We start from the raw sequence: 19,343 nt of genomic DNA, 5'->3' as shown, positions 1-19,343 counted from the left end.
CTGGAGGTCTCACCTGTCCCAGGAGCGGGGCTGGGGCTCCAGGTTGAGGGCTGGGGGGGCTGATGCTTTGGAGCTGAAAGCCCAAGTCACGGAGTGTTCCCTCTAAACTACTGAGTCAGAAAATTACTGTCCTGTCTGCCTACCTTCTCTCAGAGACACTTCCTAGCACTACACAGGTGTCTGTGAAAGAGCTCCTTTTTACAGCATCATCTGAAGAGACTCCCCCTCTCAGCCTTGCCTGCCCCCAGTACTCTCATACCTGAGCACCTGCAGCAGATGGGGCTGTTTACGTCCTAACCTGGGGATCCGGGGGCACTGTCCTTTGGGCCTCCTCCCAACCTTTGTCCCTCTCCTCTGCTTTTCATGTAATGGCCAAGACATCCCAACATGTCACCCTCCCAGGCACTACCCAGTGGAGGGCCCCAGACCCACTTACCCCCTTACAGAAAGAACATGCCATCCATCTGTGCTTTGCTCACTCTATGTATCCAGGTGAAGGGTTTCTTAGGCTTGGGGGCCTCTACCTGGGGGGGGGGGGGCACTGGGGGCAGACAGCGCAGTTTTCTTTATTCGTTCCCTCAAGCCCTAACAATGCAAGCAATAAATGACCTGATAAGGGGCACGTGATGCCAGCGAAGAGGATGGTTCCAGAAGGCACAGAAGACTGTGTGCAGAAGAGGGCATGGAGTGAGGAACAACCTGACCTGAAGCAACTGTCCAGGCCTGGAGTAGCGCCTGAAGCTAGAAGGCACCAGATGAAGGCGAGAGGGTCCAGCCCAGGTCTTTGGCTCAGGCCAGGACACCTGGGGCCTTCCTTGTCTGGGCATACGGAAGGTGTAGGGACAGGTAAGTTGAGGGCTGAGATTTTCCAGATAGGTTTTCTTTAATGCTTTAATGAAATGTGCTGAAAAATCCACTCAGCCTTGAAGTGTGATATGTCCAGGTGTATGTATTGGGCCAGGGGAAGCTGGAACTGGGTACTCCCTGAGGAACACAAACAAGGATTTAAGGGGCAGTAAAAATTCGGAATAGAGTCTGCTGTTCATTTGGTACATATCTAATGAGCATCCAGTTGCTACAGGCATGCTGGTAGGCACTGGGGACACCAATGAAGAACCAGGTCCTTGTCAGCCCACACTTTTATGGGAGAGACATACAAGTAACAGGCAAAATCAATCAAGTGTGGAAAAGGTTATGAAGGAGGTTTGCTGAGGGTTCTTTGGGAGCCCAGAGTATGGGGCACAGGCTGGGACAGAGGAAGGGAAATGGAGAGGTGTTGGTGGATGACGAATGTGGGCAGGGCGTTTTAGGCAAAGGGCTAAGTGTGAGCTCAGAAAGAGGATGTCTGGGTCCAAGAGCTTCAGGCACATTTGTGGGATGTGAGTAGGTGGGACAGGAACTGGAAAGGGGAAAGGAGGATAAGGTGAGGTGTGGGAGGAGCCAAATTGCAGGGACATCATCTCTGGGCCTCAGGGACATTGTGAGATACCAGGCAGAAACCTGGAAGTCTCCCGAGGGCCTGATGTTCTCCTGTCCCTTTTGGCATTGGAACACAAGACCTTTCTTCCTGCCTGGTTGGACAGAAAGCGGCACCTTATGCTGCACACATGTCCCAAAACCTGGCCCTAAGTTGGGACACCCATCCTCCAAATGACTAGGCTGATCCCTCCTGGACAGCACATAGTCTATCTGACTCTGGACTCACTAGGAGACCAACTCAGGAGGTGACAGATGGAAAATGGGAGAGGAGGAAGCAGAGTCCAGGGCCAGGAGCAGAGAAGAGTGAAGGTGGTTAGGAGTGTCAGATTAAACATAGGACACCCATCTAAATCGTATTTCAGATAAACCAAATTATTTCACAGGGCATAGTTATACTAAAAACGTATCCATTATCTGAAATTCCAGTCTAACATCCTGTATTTTTATTTGCTTAATCTGGCAACCCTGAGTGGTGCTTGTCTGCTTGGTATATCAGTGCCTCAGCGAAAAACCAGGGAGGCAGCCAGGGGAAGGACTCTAAGATGTGGTCACCCTGACTTTGGGCATAGTTTGTCCTCTTTGAGAAAAGAGTCCTGGCAAGGCTGCTTGCTTGGGGCAGTCATGTCCACAGTGTCACACACAGAAGCCACGGCTCCACAAGGGCTCTCAGCCTGGCAGGGATGCCACAGAGGACAGATACAGAAGCAACAAATAACCTTTTAAGTCATAGGCCAGGGACTTGGTACCTTTTAATAAACTAGTCTCTTTGCTCCCAGCCTCTCCCCTGTCCAAGTTAAGCTACACAGCACTCATTATATTCTTCAGAGAGCACAAACTTAAGTCTCACTTTGTTAAAAGCCTTTAGTTTCCCCCAGTAGCCCTGGATAAACACCAACTATTCAGCCTGGCATTCCAAGCTCTATACATCTGGCCAAATATTTTTTCCCAGCCATAGTTCCCTTGATTACTCTCCATTCCCCTGCTAAAACTGGAGTCCTTGGTGTCTTGCAAATAGATCTTTAATTTCCCTGCCTTTGTTCATGTCCCCTTCCTTACCTGTAGAAATCTTTCAAGGTTGAATTCAATGGTAAGAAACCTGATGTCACCACCTCCATAACACCCTCCTTGACTTCCACCTATCCTCCCCATTCTGCCCATATCCCCAGCTAAGTTATACTCTCTGTTTTGCCAACATTTTCTCTAGATACTTTTGTAGCCTTTATCCTGCATTGCATATTAACAATGTGTGTATTTTTCTCTACTATTTTTTTCTTTTATTAGATTATAAAATCCTTGACAGCAAGTAAAAGCTAAGTACAGTTTGCTGAATGAATACAAGAAATGAGGCCACAGAAAGAGCAAAGCCCATAAAACAACAGCAACAGCTTTGGGATGCTGCCAGCAGGCAAAGCATTGAGAGCGGAAAGCCTAATCCTATGCCCTCGTGAAAAGTATCACACTGCAGGAAACCCGTAACTCAGCAGATAGGGCAGTTTCCTGCAGAAAAGCCCCTCGTGAGAAGGGGCTGAGTGACAAGATTTAGTGCAGCCAGAGAGCCCACCTTCAACCAACTACAATCAGAGGAGAGAAATTTTTAACCTTTTGCTAAAGTCATTAATGGAACTGTACTACCTGCTACCTAAGAACTAAAACGTTTGGTCAGAACTTCCCACTCTCCCTCTCCCACTCTGACCCTGTGCTAACGGGCAATGCAGTACCCAGAAAGCAAGGAGAAAACCACTTAGAGATCACTTTTCTATTTTCATGGATTAAAATGAAGCAAATTTTCAGTGGAAATGCATAACTATCGCTGTTAAGTACCCATCCATCTCATCTTAAAGGTTTGAAAGTACAAATCTAAGAAACGAAATATGTTGAAACTTACTCTTTAATTCAACCGGTTCTCAGGAAACCCAAGAAGTCCTGGGATCTAACGGAGGAAGGCAGACACACCACCTACTCACTCCCCCCACTCCCATCCAAGCTCTGAGGAGGGTACAAGGCCCCCAAGACTCAATTCTTCACACTCTCACCTCCCAGGAAGACCTCCACTCAAGGGCAAAAGCAGTAACATAGAATAGTTCCTAACTGCAAGGCCTCGACGAGCTGCTACTACGGCCAGAATGAATCCAGAAACCACACAGGCCTTGGGGAAGTAAGAGCTCTGAGACAAAGTCATGCCTTCAACTGGTAGAGGGATCAACAAAGCTTGGAGGGACACACAAATGGTCAGAGCTTCACCTTTCCTAAACAGTGCCTTCCTATGTGCCCAATTGGGAACTAAGCTTAAATAAAAGCTGTCTTTCACTTCTTTTCAGGACATCACATTAATTATCCTAGTTATGGTTTATTTATACATGTAAAAAAAATATGATGAAAGTCACATGCCCACCTACAAAAAATTTGGAAAGTAGAGAAAAGGCAAAAATTGCCCTTAATCCCATCAATAAAAATGTTAGCCTTTGGTAGTAAGTTTTCTCTCAGTATTTTTACAGATTTAATCATTATGTATCTACCATATTGTTAAACTGCTTTACACAACTATTCTTTTCTCTAAAAGCTTTCATTTAAAAAAAAAAAAAAACTTTTTTTTTTTTTTTTTTGCTTTTGTTATTTTTTAGTGTCTATTCATCTTTGGGAGAGCATGAGTGGGAAAGGGGCAAAGAGAGAAGAGGGCAGAGGATCTGAAGTGGGATCCATGCTGACAGTTGCAAGCCCGATGTGGGACTTGAATTCACAAACCATGAGATCATGACCTGAGACAAAATCAGATGCTCAACTGACTGAGCCACCCAGGCACCCCAATTTTTATTTATTTTATTTATTTATTTATTTATTTATTTATTTTATTTATTTATTTAAAGTAGGCTCCATGCCCAGCATGGAGCCCAATGCAGGGCTTGAACTCACGACCCTGAGATCATGACCTGAGATCAAGAGTTAGATGCTCAACCAACTGAACCATTCAGGTGCCCCTAAAATCTTTTAAAATCAAATATGTGTATCCACTTAAAAAAAAAAATAAATAAATACTGGGGCACCTGAGTGGCTCAGACGGTTAAGCCTCCGACTTTGGCTCAGGTCATGATCTCTTGGCTAGTGAATGTGAGCCTCACACTGGGCTCTGTGCTGACAGCTCAGAGTTTGGAGCCTGCTTCGGATTCTGTGTCTCCCTCTCTGCCCCTTCCTCGCTTGTGCATGTGCTCTCTCTCAAATATAAACATTAAAATTTAATTTTTTTTCAACGTTTATTTATTTTTGGGACAGAGAGAGACAGAGCATGAACGGGGGAGGGGCAGAGAGAGAGGGAGACACAGAATCAGAAACAGCCTCCAGGCTCTGAGCCATCAGCCCAGAGCCTGACGCGGGGCTCAAACTCACGGACCGCGAGATCGTGACCTGGCTTAAGTCGGACGCTTAACCGACTGTGCCACCCAGGCGCCCCTTAAAAATTTTTTAAAAATCAAATACTTCCAAGGCTTACTGGATTATTTTCATTTTCCAAAATTCTAAATAACAGAAAAAAGCAGGCTATTGGAAATCTAAATTTAATCACTTGCCCCACTAAGCGACAGCACATGAGGGATTAACAAGACGTTATATCTCTCTAAAGGAGGTGATGAATCAAGCGCTAAACTGCTACCAGTTCAATTTCTAACTAAACTTTAAATCCTATTCCAAGTTTTCTCATTTAATAGATTTATCAATTTGGGTGTTTCACTCTCTTCTGGGGAGAAGTGTGAGGAAGAATTAATCTGAATACACCGAAAACTATCAGAGGTGACAGAAAGAATATAAGTTTAGAGGCAATGGGGAGAAACGAGCTGCTGTTCTAATCCAAATCTAGTCCCCCACTGCTTGTAGAACAGTGTGTGGTCTCACTGACTCTACCTGCCTACTGCCACTGACCTGCTCCCTTCCCCAACAACAAACCAGACTCTAGAGCAGGATCAACGAACTTTTTCTGTAAAGGACTAGATAGCAAGTATTTTAGACTCTGAAGGCCAAGAGGCCAAATCGAGGATATTATGAACCAACGCAACGAGAGAAAAAACAAAACTTCCATTTTTATTGATGAAATTCAAAATATAATAGTTGGCTACAATAAAGGTCTAATGAGACCAGATTTTGGGGGGTGGGTGGAATAATATTTGTAAAGTTAAGGGTCCCTCGCATCAAATTGGTTATAAATGTTCCTCTGCTAATGCAGATTCTGTAATAAGATTTTATATATTTCACCTTTGAAAACGTCTTTTCACATAGATAGTTATGGCCAAATGCCATTATCATTCCACAAGCATGATTTTAATTGAGCATATCCTTCTCTTAGAAGACACTTGTAGGATTATATTGGAGTCTTGATATTTGCCTTTTAATCGCTTCCATTTGAAGGTTTGGTGTAAACTCCTTAGTTGCACAGGTAAATGGATTTTGAAATACGAAATTTCTTTTGCATTCACACCGAGCTGCAAAATCAGTTAGAACTGTAGTTTTTCTTTAGAAATCATATCCACAGGACCTTTGTGTAGGAATGTAGATCTTGCCTTTGTTTCAACTTCTGACAGTACACAGGAAGTATATAAAGTAACTGGACGTGACTCAAACGTTAGTAGTCGAAATGACTGAACTACAATTTAAGGTTTGCAAACAAGCTGTTTGCCCTGTAATTTTAGGTTGAATTCATTAAAAAACCTTATCAAGTCTGCAGCAAAAGCCAATTTCCAAAGCTATTCAGTGTTCAGTAGTAGTTGAGAATGATTCTTCTCATTCAGGAAAGTTTCGATGTCAGCCCTGAACTCAGAAAATTACAAGAAAACTTCACCACTGCTGAGCCATCAAACTATTGTGTGGTAGGGCATCAGAATATTCAGTTTCTTTTTCTGACAGAAATTCATGGAATTGATCATGGTGAAGTCCACAAGAGGGAGTGAAGTTCACTGCTGATTCTAATGGTTCAGTAACACATGATAGATTCAAGTATTTTTCCCCAAAGAACCTGATGAATAATATAATGAATAACCAACCACAGGCTTTAAACACCTTACAATTTCATAAGCTTTGCAAATTTGTCCAGTGAGGTTTTTTTCTGCTCCACAATATTCTTACCACCATCAGTTGTAACAGATATCAGCAGATCAGACTTCAGGTTGTCCTCAGTTTTTTGAAAATATTCTCAGCTGTCGTTGTTTTAAATAGACTATTCATTGATGCTAATTCTTCAGTCACTTCAAACGAGACACTGACTCCATGAAGAAACCAAGAGTAACAGTAGGATCTGTTGACTCATCTAGAGCCAAGGAAAACCACGTGAAATCATTTGCCTTGTTTTTTGACTACCGATACTGCTCCCAAGGACTTCAACATTTTGAGAAATTGTTCTTGTCAAAAGGCTAACACTTTTAAACAAGTTTGTTTTCTCTAGACATATTTCTTCAGCTGCTGCAATCAAACACAATTTAATTAATTCAATATTGGTAAATGACTTCCCTTGCTTAGCTAATAAATGAGCCACTCGGGAAACTTACTTCAGTTGTAGCCTCATTTTCATTTTTGTGAAGAAATGCTGCTGGGATGAAACAGTCCCTTTAAAATTTCTTTTTTTAATGTTTATTTATTTTTGAGAGAGAGAGAGAGAGAGAGAGAGAGAGAGAGAGACAGAGTGAGCAGGGGAGGGGCAGGGAGAGATAGAGGAAGACACAGAATCTGAAGCAGGCTCCAGGCTCCAAGCTGTCAGCACAGAGCCTGACGTGGGGCTCAAACTCACGAACTGTGAGATCATGACTTGAGCCGAAGCCAGATGCTTAGCTGACTAAGCCACCCAGGTGACTCAGTCCCTTTAAAATTTCTAATTTTTCTATTGCTTCTCGGCCTTTTGGCTAAGATCAAGTGTAAAATTTCTAATTTTTCTGACCATTGCCTTTCTATGAGTTGGGATTATTTTGACAACTATTTAGTCTGGTAATGTTAATGGGTGGGTCCTTTCAGCACAGCCTTTTTTTTTTTTTTTTAAAGTAATTTCTACACCCAACATGAGTCTCGAACTCACAACCCGGAGATCAAGAGTTGCATGCTCCACTGACTGAGCCAGCCAGGCACCCCAGCACAGCTTTTATTAAAGACAGCTTTGCCACCTAGTTTGATAACAAAATAATTCACACTCTACTGTGCCCTAAAGTCATGACATTCAAAGTCCATTTTTCTCTTCCTCTCTTGTTCTGACATAATTGGTAGGCACTGGTAATAAAGAATAAAACATTTTGATATGCTGATACACCCAGTACTGGAAACGCTGTCAAGTTATAACTGTTGTCACTGCAACCTATAGTACACGGGACAGAAATGCCAAGCAAGGAGAGTGCCACATATGGTCTCTGTCACACTGCTGCATCTTGCAGCGTAAAAGCAGCCATAAACAATATGTAAACCAATAAGGAGAGGGTTCCATTAAAGCTTTATGGACACTGAAATTTGAATTTCATATAATTTTCTTGTGTCATGAAATATTCTTTTTCAACAATTAAAAATGTAAAACACATTCTTAGCTCACAGGCCATACAAAGGCAGGTGGCAGGCTGGATGTGGCAAACGAGTCGTAGTTTGCCAACCTCTGCTCTGAAGAGTTGGAATTCCCCCAACACACCATAACCCTCCCCTCACATCTCGATAATTTTGAGCATATTACTCCCGGTGTCTGGATCACCTTTTTGGCTTCTTCTCCACATGAGGAGGGTTCCCTGCCCCTGCCCACAGGTGTTAATCACCTTCCTTCCATATGTCCACTGCAATGTATGAATACAGCCCGTATAGCCCCCACCATAGTTGTTTGTAGCCATGTTACTCATCTCTGCACCTCTGCAAGCTGGCTCACAGCAAGCATTCCAGATATGTCTGTCTATCCAAGAAAAAGCCAAGCTGTAAAGCATCACAAATGGTACAAGCTTGGTCCATAGCAGCTATATTCTAAACCCAACAAAACCAAGAGAAGCAATTCCAATCTCTGATTTACATGCTTCTCCTGGCAATTAAGGAACCAGTAACTTCTCTAGCTACCTTCCCCACAATGTCTGTACAGCCTTGTTCTTCACCCTGAACACTAATTTTGAGATCAGCCTCACATGCAGACTAGAAAAGCAACCAGTGGGATGGCTTGCCCTGTAATTCCTAGGAATGTGTGGAGCTCGCTAGAGATACATTAAATCCTTTTTTTGTTTCCTCCAAAAACTAAGGGGTATTATGATGACTATTTGGCAAAAACTGGGTACTTAACTAAAGATTTATTCAGAAAAATAATAGAAGTAGATCACCAGACTATAACAGGGGGAAAAAAACTAGAAGGAAAAATACATCCAGTATTATTGATTTTAAGGGTTACCTGGACTCTTTATTGAATTGGGATTGCTTTTAGAATAAAAAATTTAAAAAAAAGCTTTTGGAAATGTAACCCATCATATTAATGACAACTTGACAGAGAATCTATCCTGACCCCAAATTAGATGAAAGATGTTGCTAATAAGCCAGAAGAGTTCCTTCAAGTTAAAAGTGAACTGTGGTAAATATTTTTGCAAAGTAAATCACTATTTGAATGTCATCCAGTTTATGATGTGCAGAACCTGATTTGGACACATATGCAAAGTGGTTAGATTTGAGTAAAACTGCAAATAAAATAGTGACGGCCTCTGGAGAAGCAATAGAGGAGATGGTGCAGGGAGACCAGATTTGCTAAAGACTTGATAAAGCTCAATATCCATAGTGAACAACAATATGTGAGCCAAACAAAAAGGGGGCAACAAGCCAAAGACTGAGCCAACAGAAGAAACTCCAGACACTGCCACTCACACCCCCAACCTGGAGGTCATGACCCTGGAGGGCCATGAGGAAGCACTTGGTCCTGGAGAGCCCACTACTCTCCTGGCCAGTCAGATATAAGCCTCACATGGGGACTGTGATATGCACACATTTCTAATGAGCCACAAATATTCATCTTTATTACAGCTAGGCTCCTAAACACTGAATTGCATCTTTTTCTTTTTTTTTTTTTAATTTTTTTTTTTTTAACATTTATTTATTTTTGAGACAGAAAGAGACAGAGCATGAACGGGGGAGGGTCAGAGAGAGAGAGAGACACAGAATCGGAAACAGGCTCCAGGCTCTGAGCAGTCAGCACAGAGCCCGACGCGGGGCTCGAACCCACGGACAGTGAGATCGTGACCTGAGCCGAAGTCGGACGCTTAACCGACTGAGCCACCCAGGCGCCCCGAATTGCATCTTTTTCAAGCAACATACAAGCTTTACCATAGAAACAGAATCTTAAAAAAAAAAAAAAAAAAAAAGAATATTGAAGAAGAGGACCATTGTTTGCAAGTTAGCTCTATGCCCAATGTGGGGCTCGAACTCAGGACTCTGAGATCAAGAGTCACATGCTCTACTGACTAAGCCAGCCAAGGCACCTTGTTCTTTAACATTCTTTACTGAAATCTAACCACAAAGTGATAGGATTCTGCAACTAACAAAGGAAAGAAAAAACAAAAAAATCGCCAGTCATTGTCAAATAGTACACTGTAGTATGCAAAGCCTCAAATGATACTCATCTGTAATCTAGTTTCCATATTAATATTACCCCTACCCATACAGAATTCCTAAAAAATTTTAGTCATAGAGGTCATAGACCACGGCTTATCAGAATTCTTCATTTTTAAGTTTGAGAATAAAATATTTAATTCCAAGGTGAATACCTTAAGAGTTGTTAAGCAGATTAAGAATCCTAAATTACTATCCAAATATGCATACGATCACACACACATATTTTACAATTTGCTGCAAATCTTTGTTAATTTTTGAAGAGCTTAAGATAAAGTACTAACAGTTCTAGATTAAGTGTTTATAAGGATATATATACACATTCTGTTCTGACACCAAACATAACCCAGAAACCATACAACCATGTAACAATAACCTTACCAGTAGGAGCTGCCAGAAAATGGCTTTTAAAAAACAAGACCAAATAAAGCTAAAACTTGGTTGGCAAATATTTGGACAATTCTGAAAAAGCACTATACGGCTACAGACATTCGGTTTCCAAAACTGAAATGATCCTGGTTTAAAACATTATTCAGGCAAATAAAGTGTCTGATGAATTTCTGAGTGTGTCTGAACATTCAATATAGGCTTTTGATTCTATACCTGGCTTTTAGACAGAGCAGATATCGTAGGACCTCAGAGCCAGTATGACCCCTCCTAGATACAACAGAACTGTCCTAACATACAGAAACATACACAGGAGCCTACAATACAAGTGCTACAGGCACTTAAGCAAGCAAACGCTTTGGTTCCCAGGTGGGGGAACCATTCACAGGTAAAGAGTTGCAGCGCATTCTTCATTGGGAAAGGTCTGACACCAGTGAGCCATCCTGGCCCCAAGAACTAACATGAATGATACAACGTTGGTGTGCAACTAGTCTTACATGTCCCTGCTTCCTATGATTGTCTCCTTGGCCTAAAGATTTTGGAACTGGTAAAAAAAAAAAGGGGAGAGAAAGTTCATGGAAGGTTCACTCACATCACTGATTTTGTAGAATATATGTGAGGAGTACTGGAAACCCTGGATCATTCTTCCCTAAGTAAGAGAACACAGTGACTTGATTCAAAGTTTTTCTGTACACAGCTGGCCTAAAAAACCCTCCAATTTGATGAATGTTCTAGCATAAACGTTTGAATTGATGTGTTATTTTGTAAACTTCCGCGGAACAAAGGCTTTGGCCTGTAAGAGCACATCTGTTTAGTTTTAAATACAAATCCATTGTGTAAGATACAGGTAGCCTGATGAAGGCTACACGAAGAATAGCAACTGAAGTAAAATTTGAATGGATATGGAGAACAGGAGTATACTGAAGACAACAATGACCCACATGTGCCCTAAGAACTGAAAAACCTATTTAAAAAAAAATTTTTTAACGTATATTTATTTAAGAGAGAGACAGGGCGTGAGCGAGGGAGAAGCAGAGAGAGGGAGACACAGAATCCGAAGCAGGCTCCAGGCTCTGAGCTGTTAGCAGAGAGCCTAATGCAGGGCTTGAACTCACGAACTGTGAGATCATGATCCGAGCCAAAGTTGGACGCTTAACCTACTGAGCCACCTAGGGGCCCTCTGAAGAATCTACTTTAGTGTAGATGTAGCTAAAGATGGCACTTGGTTAAGGCTATTGAAGGAGGTAGCAATGAAACTGAAAGCAGTAACTTGGGCTTGTCAAATATTGGTAAGAATGGCACATATGCTGTGCTAAATGCCATGCGCCATTTTAAGCACTTTATGTATATTAACTTAGACCTCGTTAACTCCACAGAGCAGGTACTGGTATCCTCAGGAAACTGACATACAAAGGGGAACTCACTTGCCTAAGACACAGCTAGTAAGTGGCAGAGCTGGCCTTCAAACCCAATCAGTCTTGCCCTGGAGTCAGTACTCTTTTTTTTTTTTTTTTTTAATTTTTTTTTTTTTTCAACGTTTATTTATTTTTGGGACAGAGAGAGACAGAGCATGAACGGGGGAGGGGCAGAGAGAGAGGGAGACACAGAATCGGAAACAGGCTCCAGGCTCTGAGCCATCAGCCCAGAGCCCGACGCGGGGCTCGAACTCACGGACCGTGAGATCGTGACCTGGTTGAAGTCGGACGCTTAACCGACTGCGCCACCCAGGCGCCCCTGGAGTCAGTACTCTTAAACACCATGCTGTTAACTCTGCTTCCCTTAAATGAGCTAGAAAGAAAAACAAGAGTAACAGCAAATATGCATAAGTGGACTCTCCAGAATCTGTTCAAAATATGTCAGGAAGATTTTGACAGGCCATAATTATAATAACCAAAAAATAAGTTACTAAAAATAAAAATCAGGGTGCCTGGGTGGCTCAGTTAAGCATCCGACTTCAGCTCAGGTCATGATCTCGCAGTCCGTGGGTTCGAGCCCCGCGTCAGGCTCTGGGCTGAAGCTCAGAGCCTAGAGCCTGCTTTGTGTTCTATGTCTCCCACTCTGACCCTCCCCTGCTCATACTCTGTCTCTGTCAAAAAGAAATAAACATTAAAAAAAATTTTTTTAAACATAAAAAAATAAAAATAAAAAAAACAAAAATGTTAACTTTAACATGCTCTACTAAATATTTAGTAATTACCTTATGTATTCATTATAAAATACCTTTTTAATTTTTTTTAAAGTTTATTTATTGGGAGAGAGAGCACGCGTGCACAAGTGGAGGAAAGGCAGAGAGAAAGATATAGAAAGAATCCCAAATGGGATCCCACACTAACAGCACGGAGCCTGATGTGGGGCTCAAACCCATGAAATGTGAGATCATGACTTGAGCTAAAGTCTGATGCCTAACTGACTGAGCCACCCAGGTGCCCCCATTATAAAGTACTCTTAGTTCAATAATAAAATTTAAGCTTTAGATTTTTTTTTAGATAAGAAAATACAGGTACAGTTTTCTAATTTGTCATGTTTTGACAGACTAATTTACACAAATCCTAATATGGCAGGCTACCAAATACCTGGCACTTCTAAGCGGTGAAAGTTACATCAAAAAGAGATAGTAATGTTCTTACCAAAATGAAAACAAAACAAAACAAAAAACTTAGGTATAAAAACTAGTATTTAAAACTTTTAATTAAGTCACAAAACACAAAGCCAAAAGTTTTCATCACTTCTTTCCTAAGTGTAACTACCTCTCCTCAATGGGGGTAGTTTTGGGAGTAGGCCAAAATTTCTGAGGAAGATGGGAACCTGGGCCTTTCCCCTCCTCGTCAGAAGTCATTTTGTTAAAACTTACAGTGGCCGTACAATGTTTCAAATACTAGGGGAAACAAATGAGTTCACTTAAGAACACAAAAAGCAAACGGTGATATAAAGATTAAGGGAAGGGAAGAAACATTTCAATAAGCTCAGATATGACATGATGATACTGTCACAGGTCTGAGTATCTTCTTTATCTCCTAAATAAATTGAGCCCCCGACAGGAAAAAGATCACCTCACAGAGAATGCTATGAGATTTTTAAGTCGCTAGACTCCTTTCCATCTTCTCCTCCTCATCAGCTCTTGATACTGCTGTCAAATTCTACACACTGGCAAAGAAAAAAGGGGTGAAAGTTGAGGGATTGTATAGAGAAATAATAAAAAATTTGTGATTATTTGAACTAAAATATTATAGCTATTAATACAATTAAAAATGCCTAAAACACATGGCCTGTCCTTAAAGAAATGTCGATGTGAACATTAAAACAACCATAAAGTACCTGAGAACGTTATTCATTACTTTTCAGCAGAAGAGCAACCTTCTCTTCTACCTCCCACCCACTTTGTTCATTTTTACAAAGGCACTGGGAAAAACGTGTTTGCTCCTTATGATGGCTGTCAATTCAGAGCCAATTTGAAGTACAACTACCAACAACTAGGAGTCTCAAACTTGCTGAGTATTCACTTCTCCACAGACTCAGAACAGGGGGGCATTCACGTAGAATGGATACACAGGGACTCAGCCATTGAGAAGGCTGGAAAAAGGGCACCAAGGAGCTTTTCACAAACTGCAGGCTTTCCCATACCAAACGATGCTGCCAAGCCCTGATAGGCCATATGAGCCTGATAGATTCTTATATGCTGGTTTTTAACCCTTTTTAAAAAATAATTGAGATATAATTTACATAACATTAAAAATTCACCATTTTAAAGTGTATGTCTCAGCGGATTTTAGTATATTCACCATAATGTAGAACTACCACCACTACCTAATTTTAGAACATTTCCATCACCCCCAAAATAAACCCCATACCTATCATCATATGCACTGATTTTACCCAAACTTTCTCCGCAGATATTCTGTGGCCCATGCAGGTATTTTAAGATGGCAGGCTGGGGTGAATCTACACAGTATCTATACGATAAGAAAACAAAAAGGCTACTGAACCCAAATTCTTGGCATTTTTAGCAATCAGACTAATGTAATTTTTATATATTGTCTAAGAATGGCAGAGAAACTTACATTCAACATCCATCTTCACATAACACATTAGTGTGCCCCAAATTCATCCAAGATGTTAAAAGAAGGGAAGACAATCTACTAGGATTAGCCACAACTGTCCATAGTTGCAATTTCAAAATACAGAAGATGCAAATGTGGGAAAACCTCCTTTAGTATCAAGCATAGCTGGATTAAAACAAAACAAAACAAAACAACAACAACAAAACGAAAAACTTAATCATTAAGCAAATACTGCCCCGTTTGGGAAAATAATCCCTACACCAGTCCAGTATTTAAAGTAATGTAGCTTTAAATGCAACCTTACTTTTATCATTCTTGTGACCTAGAGCCTCTCCTAATGAGAAAAATAACCTTTAGGCAAAGGTCTGGGAGGAAAGCCTGCAGATGTGTGGTGCTCAGGCTGCTGCAGGGCTCTTATTACCTAAGTGAGCTCATGGCTTCTAAGACACACAGGAAGGAGACCTCACCTTCAGGCATCAGGGTGTTGAAAGCGGGAGGAAGTAGGTCCACGAGGGTGTCTTGCTTTTGTGCACTTATCTGGGGTGCTATTTCCAGAGAAGGAGCTCCTTTATAGAGTGTGCCCATGATGGATTTCTCTAAGTTGCTCTCAGAGTTGTCCAGCTGCCCTCACCAATAAGTCAGTCTTTGTAGGTTGATAGAAACCACCAGTCAAAGCAGATGCAAATGGATTGTGGGGAAGCCTTCTTTAGTATCTAACATAGCTGGATTAAAACAAAAAAACTTAACCATTAAGCAAATCTTCACTTTAATCATTACTTTAGATCATAGCAAATATCAACTAGGTGCTATGCTTGACTCTACCCTTAGCATGGGCACTTAATTCTTAATGGGGATATTGTGGGCTTGACTGATGGCCACAACGAGCTCTTAATTTTTGTCCTGTAAGAAATTAGTTCTACTTGATAAACAAGTAAACAAGATACAGAAATATTTATCGGTAATTTAACTCATGCTTGCTGAGGTTGCTTAGCAACACTTCCAGTGACTTCTGTTGCACAACAAGTCGTACTCTCCTAACGTATTTACAATTTTATTGCAATTTGCAATAATGATTTAAATACAATTTCATTTCCTGGATTTTCCAAAACACAGTCAGATGCAATCAAGTGAAGTCATGACATTTATACAATGTATAAATTAACAAATTTGCCTCAAAATAGTTATGTATGGAAATACTGCTACGTTATCCTTGTTTAAAGATGCCCAGGAAACAGTCCTAAGTTAAAATGACACGTGGCTAGATGAGGTCATAAAGCACTTATCCTCTGTCTACCTGTAAGAAATCACCCAGTGGCCAGAAACTCCAAGAAACCGTCACTGAACTAGAATTTCATTTTCCTTTACCCCAAAGGTATTAAGAAGTCTGAGAATCAACTGCAGGTGAAGGAATCCAAAAACGATCTAATGTCTTTAAGGCTTACAACCTCTTACAGGGACAGAATAATGAGTCAGAAACCCGGTTATTTTGGAAGGCAGGTTTTTTGGTGATCTTTCAACAGTATACTTTTCCTTTTTATTCAACTATATACTTTTAATAATGTAACTGTTATACAGCAAAAAGTCCAAAGTTAGGTAAATAGTAGATACGTTTTGGAACGTAATTGCTCTGAAATTTCCCATTCTTAAATCTGCCTTTATAAAATTCTACTACAATATACAAGATGGACTTGTTCTGAAAATAAAACAAATTACCTAGCAAGATGTCAAATAGAAGAGGACTACTAAGTGCACATTATCCTTTTACTGCATGCTAATCAAATGCTTGAAGCTGTACAAAAGAGTTAACTAATATAGGCATTTTCTAAAGGGTAGGATTCCTCAAGTCTAGCACAAGTGCCTACCACACCAATTTGCTAAAAGAATTATTTCAAAGTTTTTCTTAAAGCAAGATTATTCACAAATTTAGAGAAAAAAAAAAAGACCAACAAAATAATCATTCTTCAAACTATGTCACGAATAATCTTCTTGGTTTAGGAAAAAGATAGTTTAAACTCCAGGACTTTGTGGGGGCAAGAAGACAAGCCTACGGAAAGGCAATATTTGTTTTTGGTGGATTCAACTGTGTTTGCCAAGATTGTCTGCCATTATGATGAATGGCACTCAATTTTTAAAAATTTTTAAAGTTTGTTCATGTTTAAGCAATCTCTACACCCATTATGGGGCTCGAACTCTCGACCTCGAGATCAAGAGTCACGTGCTCTTCCAACTGAGCCAGCCAGGTGTTCTGAGTGGCAGTCAATTTTAACCCATATTTCTTCCAGATTATTGCATATCACATAATCTCAAATATCAGGCACAAAAAAATACACAAAGTTAGTGTACTTTATGTCCAAGTTTGAAAAAGTAAAAAAAAGTTAAATACAGACGTTTAAAAAAACAAAGGGTCTGTATCTGTATTCCACAATGGGATCGATGCAACATAAGGCCATATTCAGATTGGTATAAATTCTGGAAGTTCATGCTTATGAGGAAGAATGTTTAAAAATGTTGGCCAGCTCAAATTTTTAAAGCAAATATTAAAATAAAAATATTCCTGTATTCTAACCCCCAGGGATAACAAATGGGTTCACCTTAAAAAAAAAAAAAAAATCAGTGCCAGTAAGGGTACAGGTGCCATCATCTGTGTGCTCAAGCTCCCTGCAACTCAGACCTGGAATGACAGGGGAATGAAGTTTTCCAAATCATCACAGCTTCTGAATGCCCATAAATCTACCAAGGAAGACAACAGATGTCCACCTCTGATTTTTGGTGATGAAAACAAACATACACACAAACGAACAGTTAACATGAAATAAAAGATGCAACACCTGCAACCTCCAATCCACCCAATCAGGCTTGGGCGTTTGTTTCATCTACTTCTGTTGATTACTAAGCCACCACCAACAGCCAAGACTGATGATTACTCTGCCCTTACCCAACAAGGAATGGAAAGACAGATTTTAAACAAATGAGCGTCTATAGGACAAAAACTCAGATATTAACACTTACACAGATGTTACCTTGTTTCATCTGTCAACTCAAAATTATAAGAAAGCCCTTCCAATATAAATTCCACAGCATACTCAGTAACAACATACAGAGGTTGCCGAAACCTTACTCAACATATTATACGTATTTTACGGAAAAATATGATCCAAGCAACCACAGATTATATAAAGACGCTCCAGTTTATGTGAAATCTGCAGATTTTCAAATCAAAACCATACTGCTGTTTGACCACATCACTCAACTTGATCCGTATGCTCGGAGGTAAGAGCATTTCACCAAAACCAATCGAAGAATGGCCGAAAGAACTCCAGTAATAAAGGACCCGCAAAGCAATGGCCTCAATAGAAAAGTAATGGTTAACGTGAGTCGGACTGTAGCCAAGAAGAAGCTTCCACTCCTTTCAACCAATAGCAGGGAATCTCACAAAGAAACCAATACACTTTCTAAAACCGATGTCCCCCAATCCCAGAACAGTTTCCCAATGGGGCTTACTTCTGTGAGTGACAAACAGGAGCTCCTCCTGTCTAGTTTTAATTCTTTCTACTCCAACAGGGGCTCCCTGCGCTCGGCTCACCAGGCGGCATTACTGTGTGGCTCTTAAGGGTTTTTCGACCCCCAGGTTCCAAATCTCCAGCCAGCCTCAGGTCCACCTGGGGATCCTTCTAAACATACACAGCACCTGGGAGGCACTCGAAGAGCATCAGGGAAATTGGAAACCAACATTTTGCTAAACAGGAGGGCCCGCCTCTGTAGCTCTTTCTTCCGAGGCACCTAGCGCTAGGTGGTCGCTGAGCGTGCTTTGAAAAGACATAAAGAGGAGACGGGGACCTCCGCTCAGACACCAGCAGGTTCCCATCTCGCTGGACTCCTGCGGTGGGAGTGCTGGGGCTGGGGACACGCTCGAACCCCGTCGCCCTCGTGGCCCCGGACTCAGGCCGGGTCAGCTGTCCCCGCGAGTTCCAGCAAGAGGGGCCGCCGTACGCAACACACGGGCTTCGGGGACACAAAAGGCCTCCGGGGTAGAGTGCGCGGGGCGCCTGACAGGACCTCGCGCCAACCGTCATTCACAGCGGCTCTAGGGCTGGCCCCCAGAGCACTCGTCCTGGCCGTGTCCTGGGCTTCTTATCGCCCCCGCGAGTGCCTGAGACTGTGGTTTTACGGTCTGAGGAACAGTTAGGCCTCAAAGGCCTGGCCTGAGATGTGTGCTCTCCGCACCCCGCGCTCCCGCCTTCCCCACTCAGCGGCGGGGACCGAGCTTCCCGCCCCACGGCCCGACCAGGGGTTGGTGGCAGTTAGAGGCGGTTGGGACCGGCCCCAGCAGGTTGGAACCGGTCTGGGCCGGGCCGGAGGAGGAAGGGGGGGAGGGAGAGGCCGCCTCGCGCTCTCCCTGCGCGCGTGACTCACGCTGGCCGCTGACGTCAGGCGTGCGCGCGCGGCGGGGGGGGCTCTACGTACGTGTAGTGCTGCGGTTTCTCGGGCTGTGCCTGCAGCACCTGAGCGGTAGCGGCCGGGGGCGCCGAGGAAGCTGCGGAGCCGCCGGGCCCGGGGCCCTTCGACATGGTCCTGTCTTCCTGCCTCTTCGCCGCTCCCCTTTTATTATTCAGTCTGCGCGGTCCGCGCCGAGGACCTAGTGCGCCTGCGCCGCGCCACGAGAACGTGAAGACCCCCCGCACGGCAGCAAGGGTTGCTGGGAGTTGTGGTCCTCGGTTCGGTAGGAATTTTACCGTCGGCAGAGGGTTGCTGCCAAAGGAATGGACCACAATACCCAGGGATCTTTGCAGACGGTGTCCCGGATGCTGACGGCCCGCCACGACTTGTGGGGATTGCAGTCCC

General features: G+C 42.4%; 1 protein-coding gene, 2 long non-coding RNA genes and 1 pseudogene across 7 annotated transcripts in view; 2 read left to right on the top strand and 2 right to left on the bottom strand.

The window, feature by feature from the left end:
• Positions 1–19,128, bottom strand: part of UNK (unk zinc finger) — a 33,397-nt gene extending 14,269 nt beyond the window's left edge. The window contains exons 1-4 of one of the 5 annotated variants that reach the window (XM_086688074.1): positions 18,003–18,957; positions 14,969–15,223; positions 14,502–14,666; positions 14,317–14,393 (exon numbers count right to left, since the gene is read on the bottom strand). In XM_086688074.1, coding sequence (XP_086544200.1) covers positions 14,317–14,393; positions 14,502–14,510 — 86 coding nt within the window. In that variant the 5' untranslated portion in view covers positions 14,511–14,666; positions 14,969–15,223; positions 18,003–18,957. The other 4 variants (XM_086688076.1, XM_086688075.1, XM_086688078.1 and 1 more) reach the window with 4 other exon arrangements.
• On the top strand, positions 566–3,810 carry LOC147574536 (uncharacterized). Its single transcript, XR_015244302.1, has 2 exons — positions 566–846; positions 2,761–3,810. It is a non-coding gene; the product is annotated as an uncharacterized LOC147574536 (long non-coding RNA).
• Positions 5,527–11,937, bottom strand: LOC147574534 (uncharacterized). The gene is made up of 2 exons (XR_015244303.1): positions 7,005–11,937; positions 5,527–6,918 (listed from the first exon to the last, which is right to left on the bottom strand). It is a non-coding gene; the product is annotated as an uncharacterized LOC147574534 (long non-coding RNA).
• Positions 7,336–7,446, top strand: LOC147574535 (U2 spliceosomal RNA; annotated as a pseudogene).
• Positions 19,129–19,343: the final 215 nt, after the last annotated feature.

This window comes from Puma concolor, chromosome E1 (genome assembly GCF_028749965.1).
Source record: "Puma concolor isolate L17-30 chromosome E1, mPumCon1.1.hap2, whole genome shotgun sequence".
Taxonomy (NCBI): Eukaryota; Metazoa; Chordata; class Mammalia; order Carnivora; family Felidae; genus Puma; species Puma concolor.
The sequence above is the reverse complement of the archived record's forward strand: the minus strand, read 5'-3'. Positions and strand labels throughout refer to the sequence as shown.